Here is a 12,565-nt window from a genome sequence, read left to right as displayed (position 1 = left end):
TAATCCTGTTGATTCATCTTGTTTGGATTCCATATAAACTAATTTTCCAGATAGCTTGCCTACAAAGCATTTTGCTTTTTAAAGATTTTTCTCAAATATAATAATATAAACTTTGCTCACTGGATATAAGCTTTCTTGGTAAATTCAGCTTATCAGTCACATCTGTTTTAACAGTGTTATCTACTGGTCATGCTTATCCCAAGCTACATGGTTTGGATGTTAGTGCTTTTGGAGTTTATATATTCTTTGTCTTCATAGCTGCTCCTTTTCTGCTTCAGGCAACTAGTTAGGAGAGTGTGAAGTTATATTAGCCCCACAATGTTGGTTTACACGTTAAATTTTAAGGTCCTCCCTTGTCTCCAGGGAATACCTGAGAAGGACTTTTTTGGTAAGGGAGCACTTGCCACATAATGCCTTCTAAAATTCCAATGTGGGATAGGAATTCATAATGAGAAACTGCAATATCCTTAAATTTACATTTAGAATTGATGGGATATTTAGTGTTGATGGTGAAATGGCCATTTATAGCAGATATAAAGCTCTGGACAGTCGAGTGAGGGAAGTATGTAGACAGCATTTCTCAAGGTGTGACCAGGATGGGGCTAGGAGATCTGCACAGCTGCAGAGACCTCAGTCCTAGAGGCTGGCTCCCATCTTAATCCATTTACCATCTGAAGTTGCCAGTTAGGGAAATTTTTTTCCCCGGGTGGATGTACCGCACGCAAATTGAATGGTAAAAGCAAGAGAGAATTACTTTCTCTCAGTTCTGGAGGCCAAAAGTCCCAAATAAAGCTGTCAGCAAGGCCACTCCCTATGAAAGTTCTCAGGGAGGATGATGGCTCCTGGTGATCCCTGGTGTTCCTTGACTTGTAGATGCATCACTCCAGTGTGTCTCTATGTGTCTATCTGCTACATGTCTCTGTATCTCTATCCAAATTTCCCTCTTCTTTCAAGTCCACTAGTCATTGAATTTAGGGCCCACCCTGATCCAGTGTATCCTCATCTAACTAATTACATCTGCAAAGACTCTATACTTATAAATATGGTCACATTCGGAGGGTCCAAGTGGATATGACTTTTGGAGATACTGTTCAACTTAGTACAGACCCACATTGGACTTCTGACCTCCAGAACTGTTATTTCCAGCCACCAAGCCTGTGATAATTTGTAAGAGCAGCAAGAGGAAACCCATACATCAAGTTATAATGGGTCACATCTAGGTCCAGACGTATCCAGGTACCCCTTTTTAAAATTATATATATATATATGTTGACATAAAACTCATTAACCATTTTTAAGCATACAATTCTGACATTAAGTAAATTGACAATGTTGTGTAACTTTCACTTTTCACTACTATCTCCAGAACATGTTTGTTCTAGTTTGCTAATGCTGCCAGGATGCAAAACACCAGAAATGGATCAGCTTTTATAAAGGGGGTTTATTTTGTATATGTGCTATTGTATCTATGAATAATGTGTCTGTGAACACTGTTGTACCAATATCTGTTCAAGTCTGTTTTCAATTCTTTTGGATGTATTCCTAGCTGAGACATACAGTAATTCTATGTTTAACTTTCTGAGGAACTGCCAAACTGTTTTCTGCAACAGCTGCAACATTTTACAGTCCCACTGTTCTAGTTTGCTAATGCTGCCGGAATGTGAAATACCAGAGATGGATTGGCTTTTATAAAGGGGGTTTATTTGGTTACACATTTACAGTCTTAAGGCCATAAAGTGTCCAAGGTAACAAATCAACAATTGGGTACCTTAACTAGAGGATGGCCAGTGGCGTCTGGAAAACCTCTGTTAGCTGGGAAGGCACGTGGCTGGCATCTGTTACAAGTTCTGGTTTCAAAATGGCTTTCTCCCAAGAAGTTCCTCTCTAGGCTGCAGCTCTTCTTCAGAATGTCACTCTCAATTGCTCTTGGGGTATTTGTCCTCTCTTAGCTTCTCCGGAGCATGAGTCTGCTTTCAATGGCCATCTTCAAAATGTCTCTCATCTGTAGCTCCTGTGCTTTCTTCAAAGTGTCCCTCTTGGCTGTAGCAAGCTCACTCCTTCTGTCTGAGCTTTTATAGGGCTCCAGTGAACTAATCAAGGCCCATGCTGAATGGGCGGGGCCACACCTCCATGGAAATGATCTAATCAGAGTTATCACCTACAGTTGGGTAGGTCACATCTCCATGGAAACACTTAATGAAAGAATTACAATCTAATCAACACTAACAGGTCTGCCCACACAAGATTACATCAAAGATAATGACGTTTCGGGGGACTTAATACATCCAAACCAGCACACCCACCAACCATGTTTGAAGGTTCCTATTTCTCTGCATCCTCGCTAACACATATTATTTTGTTTGTTTGTTTTTCCATAGCCATCCTAGTGTGTCTTGGAGTTTTCATTTGCATTTCTCTAATGGCTAATGGTGTTGAGCATCTTTTCATGTGCTTATTGGTTATCTGTATATCTTCTTTGGAGAAATGTCTATTCAAGTCCTTTGCCCACTTTTAAATTAGGTTGTTTTGTATCTTTGTTGTTGAGTTGTAGGAATTCTTTATATATTCTAGAGATTAAATCCTTAGCATATGTCTGATTCCCACATACTTCCTCCCATTCTGTAGGTTGTCTTTTTCTTGATAATGTCCTTCAATGCACAAAACTTTTTTTTTTATTAAATTCAGTTTTATTGAAATACATTCACACACCATACAATCATCCATGATATACAATCCACTGTCCTCAGTATGATAACATAGTTATGCGTTCATCACCACAGTCTATCTCTGAACATTTGCCTTACATCAGAAAGAACCAGAACAAGAATAAAAAATAAAAGTGAAAAAAGAACACCCAAATCATCCCCCATCCCACCCCATTTGTCCTTTAGTTTTTATCCCCATTCCTCCACTCATCCATACACTAGATAAAGGGGGTGTGATCCACAAGGTCTTCACAATCACACTGTCACCCCTTGTAATCTATGTTATTATATAATTGTCTTCAGGAGTCCAAACTGCTGGGTTGGAGTTTGGTAGTTTCAGGTATTTACTTCTAGCTATTCCAATACATTAAAGCCTAAGAGGTGTTATCTATATAGTGCATAAGAATGTCCACCAGAGTGACCTCTCGACTCCATTTGGAATCTCTCAGCCACTGAAACCATTTCGTCTCATTTTGCATCCCCCTTTTGGTAATGCACAAAACTTTTTAATTGTGAAGTCCAGTTTATTTTTTTTCTTTTGTTGCTTGTGCTTTTGGTGTAAAATGTAAGAATCCTTTGCCTAATAAAAGGCCCTGAAGATATTTCCCTATGTTTTCTTTTAAGAGTTTTATAGTTTTAGTTCTTACATTTAGTTAATTCATCCATTTTGAATTAATTTTTGTGTATGGTGAGAGATAAGGATCCAAATTCCTTCTTTTGCGAGTGGATTTCTAATTGTCCCAGCAGTATTTGTTGAAGAGACTATTCTTTCCCCATTTGGTGTATTTGGTGCCCTTATCGAAGATCAACTGGCTATAGATGTGAGGGTTTACTTCTAGACTCTCAGTTCTATTCCCTTGATCTATGTGTCTGTCCATATTGCCAGTCCCACTCTGTTTTAATTACTGTAGCTTTGTAGTAAGTTTTGAAATCATTAAGTGTGAGTCCTCCAACTTTTTCCTTTTTCAGGATTGTTGTGGCTTTTGGGGGCTCCTTGAAATTCGATATGAATTTGAGGATTGGTTTTTCCACTTCTGCAAAAAAAGGCTGCTGGGATTTTGATAGGGATTGCATTGAATTTGTATATTGCTTTCGGTGGTATTGACATCTTAAATTAAGTTTTCCAGTCCATGAACAAGGGATGTCTTGCCATTTATTTAAATCTTCTTAAAATTCTTTCAGCAATGTTTTGTAGTTGTCAGTGTACAAGTCTTTTACCTCATTGGTTAAATTTATTCATAGATATTTTATTCTTTTAGATGCTATTGTAAATTGAATTGTTTTCTTAATTTTCTTTTCAGATTGTTTGTTACTGGTGTATAGAAACACAACTGATTTTTGTGTGTTGATCTTGTACCCTGCCACTTTTCTGAATTCATTTATTAGTTCTAGTAGCATTCTTGTGGATTTTTGGGATTTTCTTTATATATGATCATATGAATCATATGGATATGGATAATTTTACTTCATCCTTTCCATTTTGGATGCTTTTTATTTCTTTCTCTTGCCTAGAACTTCCTGTACAAAGTTGAATAACAGTGTTGACAGTGGGCATCCATGTCTGGTTCTTGAAAAAATGCTTTCATTCTTTCACCTTTGAGAATGATTTTTGTTTTTTGTTTTTTATAAATGCCCTTATCATGTTGAGAATGTTCCCTTCTACTCCTAGTTTTCTGAGTGTTTTTACCATGAAAGGATGCTGGATTTTGTCAAATGCATTTTCTGCATCAATTGAGATGATCAAGTGTTTTTTTTCCCTTCAGTCTATTGATGTGTTGTATTGCATTAATTGATTTTCTTATGTTGAACATAAAACTCACTTGTTCATGTTGTATGATCATTTTAGTATGCTGTTGGATTCAGTTTGCCATTATTTTATTGAGAAGTTTTTCTTCTATAATCATAAGAGATATTGATCTTTTCCTTTGATGTCTTTAACTGGCTTTGGTATTGGGGTATTGCTGACCTCATAGAATGAGTTAGGAAGTGTTCCCTCTTGTACATTTTGCAAGAGTTTGAGAAGGATTGGTGTTAATTCTTCTTTAAATACTTGGTAGAATTCAGCAGCGAAGACATCTGGTCCTGGACTTTTCTTCTTTGGAAGGTTGTTTTTAAATACAATTCAGTCTCTTTATTTGTAATAGGTCTGTTGGGATCTTCTTTTGCTTCTTGAGTCAGTTTAGGCAATTTGTTTCTAGGAATTTCTCCATTTCATTTTGGTTATCTAATTTGTTGGCATCAATTGTTCATAGTATTCTTGTATAATCATTTTTATTTCTGTAAGGTTGGTAGTAATGTCCCTACTATCATAACACTAATTTTAGTTATTCCTGTCCTCTTTTTCTTTGTCTAGCTAAAGGGTTGTTGCTTTTAGTGATCCTTTCAAAGAACCAACAGTTAGTTTCATTGATTGTCCCTATTTTTCTGTTCTCTATTTCATTTATCTCTGCTCTAATCTTTAATATGTCCTTCCTTCTGCTAACTTTAGGTTTTGTTTGCTCAGTTTTCTAGTTTCTCTAGGTGTTATAGTGTTCTTCAAGTCCTCTGTTTCCTTATTAACCATCTGCCTTGATGTTTCTATCAATTATTGAAAGAGGTGTACTGAACTATCCAACTATTGTAGAAATATCTTTCTCCCTTCAATTCTGTCAATTGTTGTTTCTTATATTTAGGCTCTTGTGTTAGATATGTATATGTCTATAATTGTTATATCTTCTTTCTGGATTGAATGTTTTTTCAATATATAATGTCCTTTGCCTCTTGTAACCCTTTTTGTATGGCTTATCCTTTTACATCTTTTTACTTTCAACCTCTTTGTGTCCATGTACTTAAAGTGAGTGTCTATAGATAGCATATAGGTGGGCCATTTTTTTTTCATCTAATCTTCCAGCCTCTGCTTTTCAATAGGAGAGTTTAATCCATTTACAGTTATCAACAGACAAGGAAGGATGTACTTCTACCATTTAGCTATTTGCTTTTTGTGTCATGTTGGTTTTTGTTGTTCCTCAATTACTCCATTACTGCCTCTTTTTGTGTATTTTGTTCTTTGCAGTGTAACATTTTGATTCCTTTTTTCTTTTTTCTAAATTTTTAAGTTATTTTCATAATTGTTACCTTTGCAATTACAATTAACATCTGTTTTAGTTTCCTAGGCTGCTCAAAAAAATACCATGAAATGGGTTAGGTTAAACAATAATAGGAATTTATTAGCTTCAGGTTTTGAGGCTGAGATAGGTGTCCAAATCAAGGCATCAGCAAAGTGATGCTTTCTTCCCAAAGACCATGGCATTCTGGGGCTGGGTGCCAGTGATCCTTTGTCCTTAGCCCGTTAAAAAAAAAAAAAGAGGTGGGCTCTTTTCTTCTTTGGGAGAAAGTAACCCCATCAAACAGTCCTACTTACTTACAATGGGTTCACACCTACAGGAATGGATTCAGTTTGAGAACACGCTTTTCTGGGGTACATGGAGTTCCAAACCATCACAATGTCTTTTTTTTTCTTTTTTCTTTTTTTTTAAATTCAATTTTATTGAGATATATTTACATACCATGCAGTCATACAAAGCATACATTCAATTGTTCACAGTACCATTATATAGTCACCACGACATCTTAAGCTAACAACCTAGTTTGACTAATAGCAACTTAGTTTCAACAGTATGCAAACACTTTCTACATTTGCCTATTAACAAAGGAGAAAAAAAGCAGTTACAAACCAAAAGTACAATAATACAGGATTTTATGTTTACCCATGTAGTTAACATTGCCAATATTCTTTATTTCTTCTTATGTTTTAAAGTTACTGTCTAGTATCCTTTTATTTCAGCCTGAAAGACCCCCTTTAACATTTCGTGTAGGGGTCAGAGGCAAGGCGGTGGCCATGCAGGCGGCAGCAGGTGCAGGTGACCTGGGTGGCCGCGACGGCGCGGGCTCGGTGGGCTCCGAGGTCAGTCGTGCAGGCACCGCACACCCAGGGTCAGGTGGAGACGCCACGTCCGCGGTTACCAGGCCGAAAAGCCCAGTACACAAATCCTCCCTCCGTGTCCCTTTCCTGTCTCCGAGGGAGGTGGAGATCACCTGCGGCTTCTTGGCCCCAGATGCCAAGCCCCACGGAGGGGCGATTCAGAAGGAGCTCACAGTGGCCGGGAACGCGCTGGCTGGCCAGTGGACTGCTGAGGACCCTCGCCACCTCCGAATTTCCATCCGGAACTTTCTCACCCAGCTTTTCCTGGTGGTGCAGACCATGCAGCGATTCCGGCCCCTTGTTTCCTGCGAAGCCCATGCCAAAGGGGCCTGAGGCCTGACCTCGTGCCCTCTCCTGTGCAGTGCCCCCTTCCCTAGAGCATTGATGCCTGGAGTAGCTGCCACCTTCTTACTGGAGCCTAATTTTTTTGCTGCACTGGCCCTTGGATGCTGGGGGCCCACTTATTTGGTGCTTAAATGTTTTTTACTGCAGAAAATAAAAACGAGTTACGATTCCCTGCCTGAGTTTCTTCTCAGCTACCGCACCTCCATATTTTCTTGCCTTTGTTCTCGGGTTGGAAGGGAGGTTCTGGGATTCAGATATTCAGTAATACAAGGTAAAGTGCTATGTCATGTAAGGCCATATTCAATGTATAACAGTAATATTTAATGTATAATTTGGGGTGAAGTTTAGCATTCAATTTTTTTCTTTTTTTTTCTTTTTTCATTTAGCGTGTGCTTTTCCTCTTTCTGAAAATTCTGCAAAAAGCATATTGAATGGATGTACCAAAGAAGCATTATGATGTAATTGTTGACCATTAAAATCATTTCCAGTTTTCCCCTGTGAAATATGTAATGATTCAATGGATGCTTGTAGATAAGTCTTGGTGTGATTAATTTCCTTAAGACAGATTTCAAGAGGTAGAATTATTGAGTTAAATATTTACTGTTTATTATTTAAGGCTCTTGATCTGTGGTACAAAATTGCTTGCTAGAAATTGTGCTTTCCCACCACAATTCTGGTTTCTCCACATCCTTTGTCAACATGAGGTCTACTTAATGCCAAAATAAAATACTTAGTTTGTATGAGAAGAGCAAACAGCCCAGGAACACTAAAATAGGATTTCTGTGGCTTACTGGCCTTGATCAGATGAGTGAAGAAAAGTGTTAGGACAGTTCCTTAAGGGTTGGGGGGAGGCGATTGGGTCCCTCTAAAAATCTTGTACCCTGCAACCTTGATAAACACACTTAATGGTTTTAGTGTCTCTTTTGTAGATTCCGTAGGATTTTCTACAGAAGCAATCATGTTGTCTTTCATTAAAGGCATTTTTACTTCTTTCCAAACAAAACAGAACAAAAACAAAAACAACATTTTGTGTAGAATAGGTCTCCTGGTAATGAATTCCTTCAGATGAATTCATTGACAGTTTTTTTGTTCTTCAAAACCTTTCAATATGTCATCCCACTGTTTTCTTGTTTCCATGGTTTTTAATGAGAAATTGGCTGTAAATCTTATTGAGGATCCCTTGTATGTGACAAGTTGCTCCTCTCTTGCTGCTTAAAATTCTTTCCTTGTTTTGGATTTTGACAATTTCACCATAATATGTCTTAATAGAGATCTCTGCATTTATCCTATGTATCAGTTAGGGTTCTCTAGGGAAACAGAATCAATGAGGGGTATCTATGACTATAAAATTTATAAAAGTGACTCACGCAACTGTGGGGATGCACGAGTCCAAATTCTGTAGAGCAGTCAGCAAACCGTCAACTCCAAGGAAGATGTCCAATGAACGCCTCAGGAAACGAACCAGCAACTTCAGTGAACACCTCAGGAAATGAATTGGGATCTTCAACGAACGTGTTCGATGAACTCCTCAGGAAATGAACCGGCAACTTCGACGAACTCCTAGGATATGCTTCGCTGGGCAGCCGAAGAAGAAGTGAAGGTCCTCTACCTGTCTCACTTATAATTCTTCAACTGATTAATTGGATTAAATCCAGCCAATTGCATTCTCTCATTGCGGTAGACACGCCCTTCGGTGAGTCATCAGTCACAGCTGCAGCCAAGTGACTGATAATTTAATAAACCAGCCTGTTGGTTTATTAACCAGCCACAAATGTCCTCACAGCAATTGTTAGGCCAGTGTTTGCTTGACCAGACAGCTGGGTACTATCACCTGACCAAGTTGACACATGAACCTAACCATCACATCCTAGATGGAATTCATCGAGTTTCTTGGATTTGTAAATTCATGTCTTTCATCAAATCTGGGAAGGTTTTGGCCATTATTTCTTCAAATATTTTTTCTGCTTCTTTCTCTCTCTCTCTTTTGTCCTGTTATGCAAATGTCATTTCTAAATACAGAAAATATCTGGTAATAGAGCTTTTCTGGCCTGCCAACATTATAATTTTCCTACTTTATTTCTAGAAGTAGCTAAAGTTACTGGATTGTAGCTTTGGTTTTCAGATACCTCCCTGAGAGACTGGTACCCCACAGGTCCCTCAGGCTCTGTTCATTTTTCTTCATTCTCTTTTCTTTCTGCTTCTCACACTGGATATTTTCAGTGATCTTGTCTTCAAGTTCACTTATCCTTTCTTCTGCCTGCTGAAGACTGTTGCTGAATCCCTCTACTGAGTTTTTCATTTCAGTTATTGTATGTTTCAGCTCCAGAATTTTAGTTCCTTGTTATAATTTCTATCTCTATATTTTGGTCAGATGACATTTTCCTAAGTCATCTAGTTCTTTGTCTATGGTGTCTTTTAGCTCATTGAACATATTTAAGAGTTGATATAAAGTCTTTGACTAATAGTTCCAGTGTCTGAGCTTCCTCAGGGATGGTTTCTGTCAAAATTCTTTTTTTTTCCTGAGAATGGGCCATACTTTTCTGTTTCTTCATGTGTTTTCTAATGTGTTGAGAACTGTATATCAAGTATTAAGTAACTGTAACTCTTAAAATCTTATTCTTCTACTCCTCTGGTATTGCTGTTTTTTTTCTTGTTGTGGACGGTAGCTGCCAGTAGTTTGACTTTTTCAAACTATTTTTGCTTCTGAATGGGAATGGAAAAATAGAAGAAAAAATACTGTTTCTTTAAGACTCCTCTGCTGTTCTACCTGTGGGTTTGAAACAATAGCTGTCCTCCTTCAGGTTCCCCAGTTATCAAAAGGCCCAATCAAGGGTGATCAACAGTCAGATTACTACCCCCCCTCCGTTTTTTGAAGGACGCAGTTCTTATTGCCCATCCTGGCACCAGCGAGCCATGCCAGGAATGTGCAGGTTGCAGTTCCTACAGCTGCCTGCCATGCAGTTGTGGGGGTTAGGGATGGTAAAATTCACCTATAGTTACAGCAATTTACCTACTTCTTCATCTAGTTCTTCCCTGGATGCTGCAAGTCTCTAATAGTTGATTCAGACAGTCCCTGCCAGTTCAATAGTTGTTCTGGTGGAAGAACTGAATCTTGGAGCTTCCTTCTCTGCCGTCTTCCCCCAGAGTAATTTTTTTTTTTTTAATAAAACATCACTTTCTTAAATAAATGTTTTCCTTTTCCTCTGCCGTAAAGACCAAGCATGTTAATGGCCTTCATAGCATGGGATTATCCAGCCCCTGCCTCCCTCTCACTCTATCTTCAGCTAAAACCACTGTGCCAGTTTGAATGTATATTGTGTCCCCCAAATGCCATTATCTTTGATGTAATCTTGTGTGGGCAGATGTTATCAGTTTTGATTAGATTTCTTTGAGTGTTTCTTTGGAATGCACCCCACCCAGCTGTGGGTGATGACTCTGATTAGATACTTCCATGGAGGCATGGCCCCACCCATTCAGGGTGGGCCTTGATCAGTGGAGCTATATAAATGAGCTGACCAGCAGAGGGAACTCAGAGTGCAGCTGTGAGTGATGTTTTGAAGAGGAGCTACAGCCAAGAGGAACACTTGAGGAAAGCACAGAAGCTGCAGATGAGAGACAGCTGTTGAAAGCAGACTTTTGCTCCAGAGAAGCTGAGAGAGGACAAATACCCCAAGTGCAACTAAGGACAAATACCCCAAGTGCAACTAAGAGTGACATTTTTGAGGAACTGCAGCCTAGAGAGAAACGTCTTGGGAGAAAGCCATTTTGAAACCAGAACTTTGGAGCAGACGCCAGCCACGTGCCTTCTCAGCTAACAGAGGTTTTCCAGACACCATTGGCCATCCTCCAGTGAAGGTACCCAATTGCTGATGTGTTACCTTGGACACTTTATGGCCTTAAGACTGTAACTGTGTAACCAAATAAACCCCCTTTTATAAAAGCCAGTCCATCTCTGGTGTTTTGCATTCCAGCAGCATTAGCAAACTAGAACAACCAACCTGCCCAGTTACTGCACTCCAGCCACAGATACTTCTTTAATTTCTTTAGGCTCACTATACTTTTTTCTGCCTGCCCTTTACCCACGCAGATTTTCTCTACTCTGAGCATCGAACCTTCCCTGATTTGCTTAGTTGAGCTCATCTCAAATTTCACTTCCCTAGAGAAACTGCCTCAGACTTTCAGGACAAGGTCACATTCCCCTGTTATATGCTCTTATGTGACAATGTTCCTGTTTTTCATAGCACATCCCTGTTTTAATTATGTTGTGATTATTTGATATCTGTTGCCCCCCTTTGGTCTGCTAGTTCCATTAGGCAGGAATTCTTTTCTATTTCCCACTGTTTCTAGTGCCTGGCACAGTGCCTGACACCTGTAGCCATCTGATAAATATTTCTTGAAGAATTGAATCAGGAAGTGAGGTCACACATGGATATTCATTATCACAGTATTATTGACCATCCTGTGTGACCGTCATTCATTGATGCGTCATAGAGGTTGTTTGAGGAAAAAGTCTTGTTTACACTGATCTCAGAATGGTACTGAGCTAATAAGCTTGATATGACTGCTCATTATTCTCATTTAACCTCCAAACACTGTCAGCTATTCTTTATTCTGAAAAATGTCTAGCCAACTTGAGACAGAAAATTTTGTGCATGACTTAGGATTCAAATATACAGGCATTCCATTTTTCTTATCCCTCCTGACACTGTTTCTGGATTATGGAATTCAGCCAGATAAACTTGATCCAGAAAGTAAGAAGAAAGTCATTTTTAAAAATAGTGTTCTATTGGCTGGGTACTTTTTTTTTTAAGGCAATGAAAACTTTATTTTTCGGCTCAAACAGCATTTTAGGGGTTCAAACTCTAATATTTTCAAGATTTACAAATTGGTATCTCAGAGAAGCTAAAGAAAGTTGAAAGGAACAAAGCCCTTTTAGAATAATATATGTCAACTTGCCTCTTTCAAAAAGGAACATGTACTTGTGCTTGGCACCCTAGCTTTTGGAACTTTTGGCATTTGCAGCACTGATTCATATGTTCTATCCCAGAATCAGAATCAATTCTCACATTGTAAGCATTTGAAATATTTCTTTTGTGCAGAAAACCATCCTATCACTGTCAAAAAGGGCATGTCCAGTCAATGACAGATGCAAGATTCCACAGTATAATGGCACCTCTACTACTACTACCAAAATAGACATTCCTGAAACCAAATTTACATTTTAGGCTGAGTTTCATCCTCTCCAATACCATACTTTAAATCTTCACCTACAGTCTGACTTACAAACTGCAACCTTTCATGTAGTGTTGCTGTTTATTCAGGTATGCATCAGAGGCAATACTTTTCAAAGCAAGATCTGACTTAAAAATGCCAACTTGCTCAAATAATTTTATCAGCACTGTTTCTGTTTACAAGTAAAGTATGACTTTGGGCTTACTTTATCTTCGATGTCTGGGATCATGGGCAACAAAACAGAGTCAAAACCCCAAATTTTTGAGGTGACATGTCTCTTCTTGGTGGCTGAAATTTCCATCCAGTTGGGCTTGCACATATC

The 12,565-nt window shown here is 38.6% G+C and overlaps 1 protein-coding gene across 1 annotated transcript; it reads left to right on the top strand.

Moving 5' to 3' along the window:
- The first annotated feature begins 6,016 nt into the window (after positions 1–6,016).
- On the top strand, positions 6,017–7,173 carry LOC119505215 (EKC/KEOPS complex subunit LAGE3-like). The gene has a single exon (XM_037797866.1). It carries the CDS (start codon positions 6,583–6,585, stop codon positions 6,997–6,999), a length of 417 nt encoding a protein of 138 aa, XP_037653794.1. The 5' UTR covers positions 6,017–6,582; the 3' UTR covers positions 7,000–7,173.
- The last annotated feature ends 5,392 nt before the right edge of the window (positions 7,174–12,565 follow it).

Source organism: Choloepus didactylus, chromosome 10, assembly GCF_015220235.1.
Source record: "Choloepus didactylus isolate mChoDid1 chromosome 10, mChoDid1.pri, whole genome shotgun sequence".
In the NCBI taxonomy this organism is placed as follows: domain Eukaryota; kingdom Metazoa; phylum Chordata; class Mammalia; order Pilosa; family Megalonychidae; genus Choloepus; species Choloepus didactylus.
The sequence above is the reverse complement of the archived record's forward strand: the minus strand, read 5'-3'. Positions and strand labels throughout refer to the sequence as shown.

Excerpts from the sequence above, each read along its gene's own strand:
- LOC119505215 (XM_037797866.1), top strand. The coding sequence starts at position 6,583 with ATGCAGGCGGCAGCAGGTGCAGGTGACCTGGGTGGCCGCGACGGCGCG.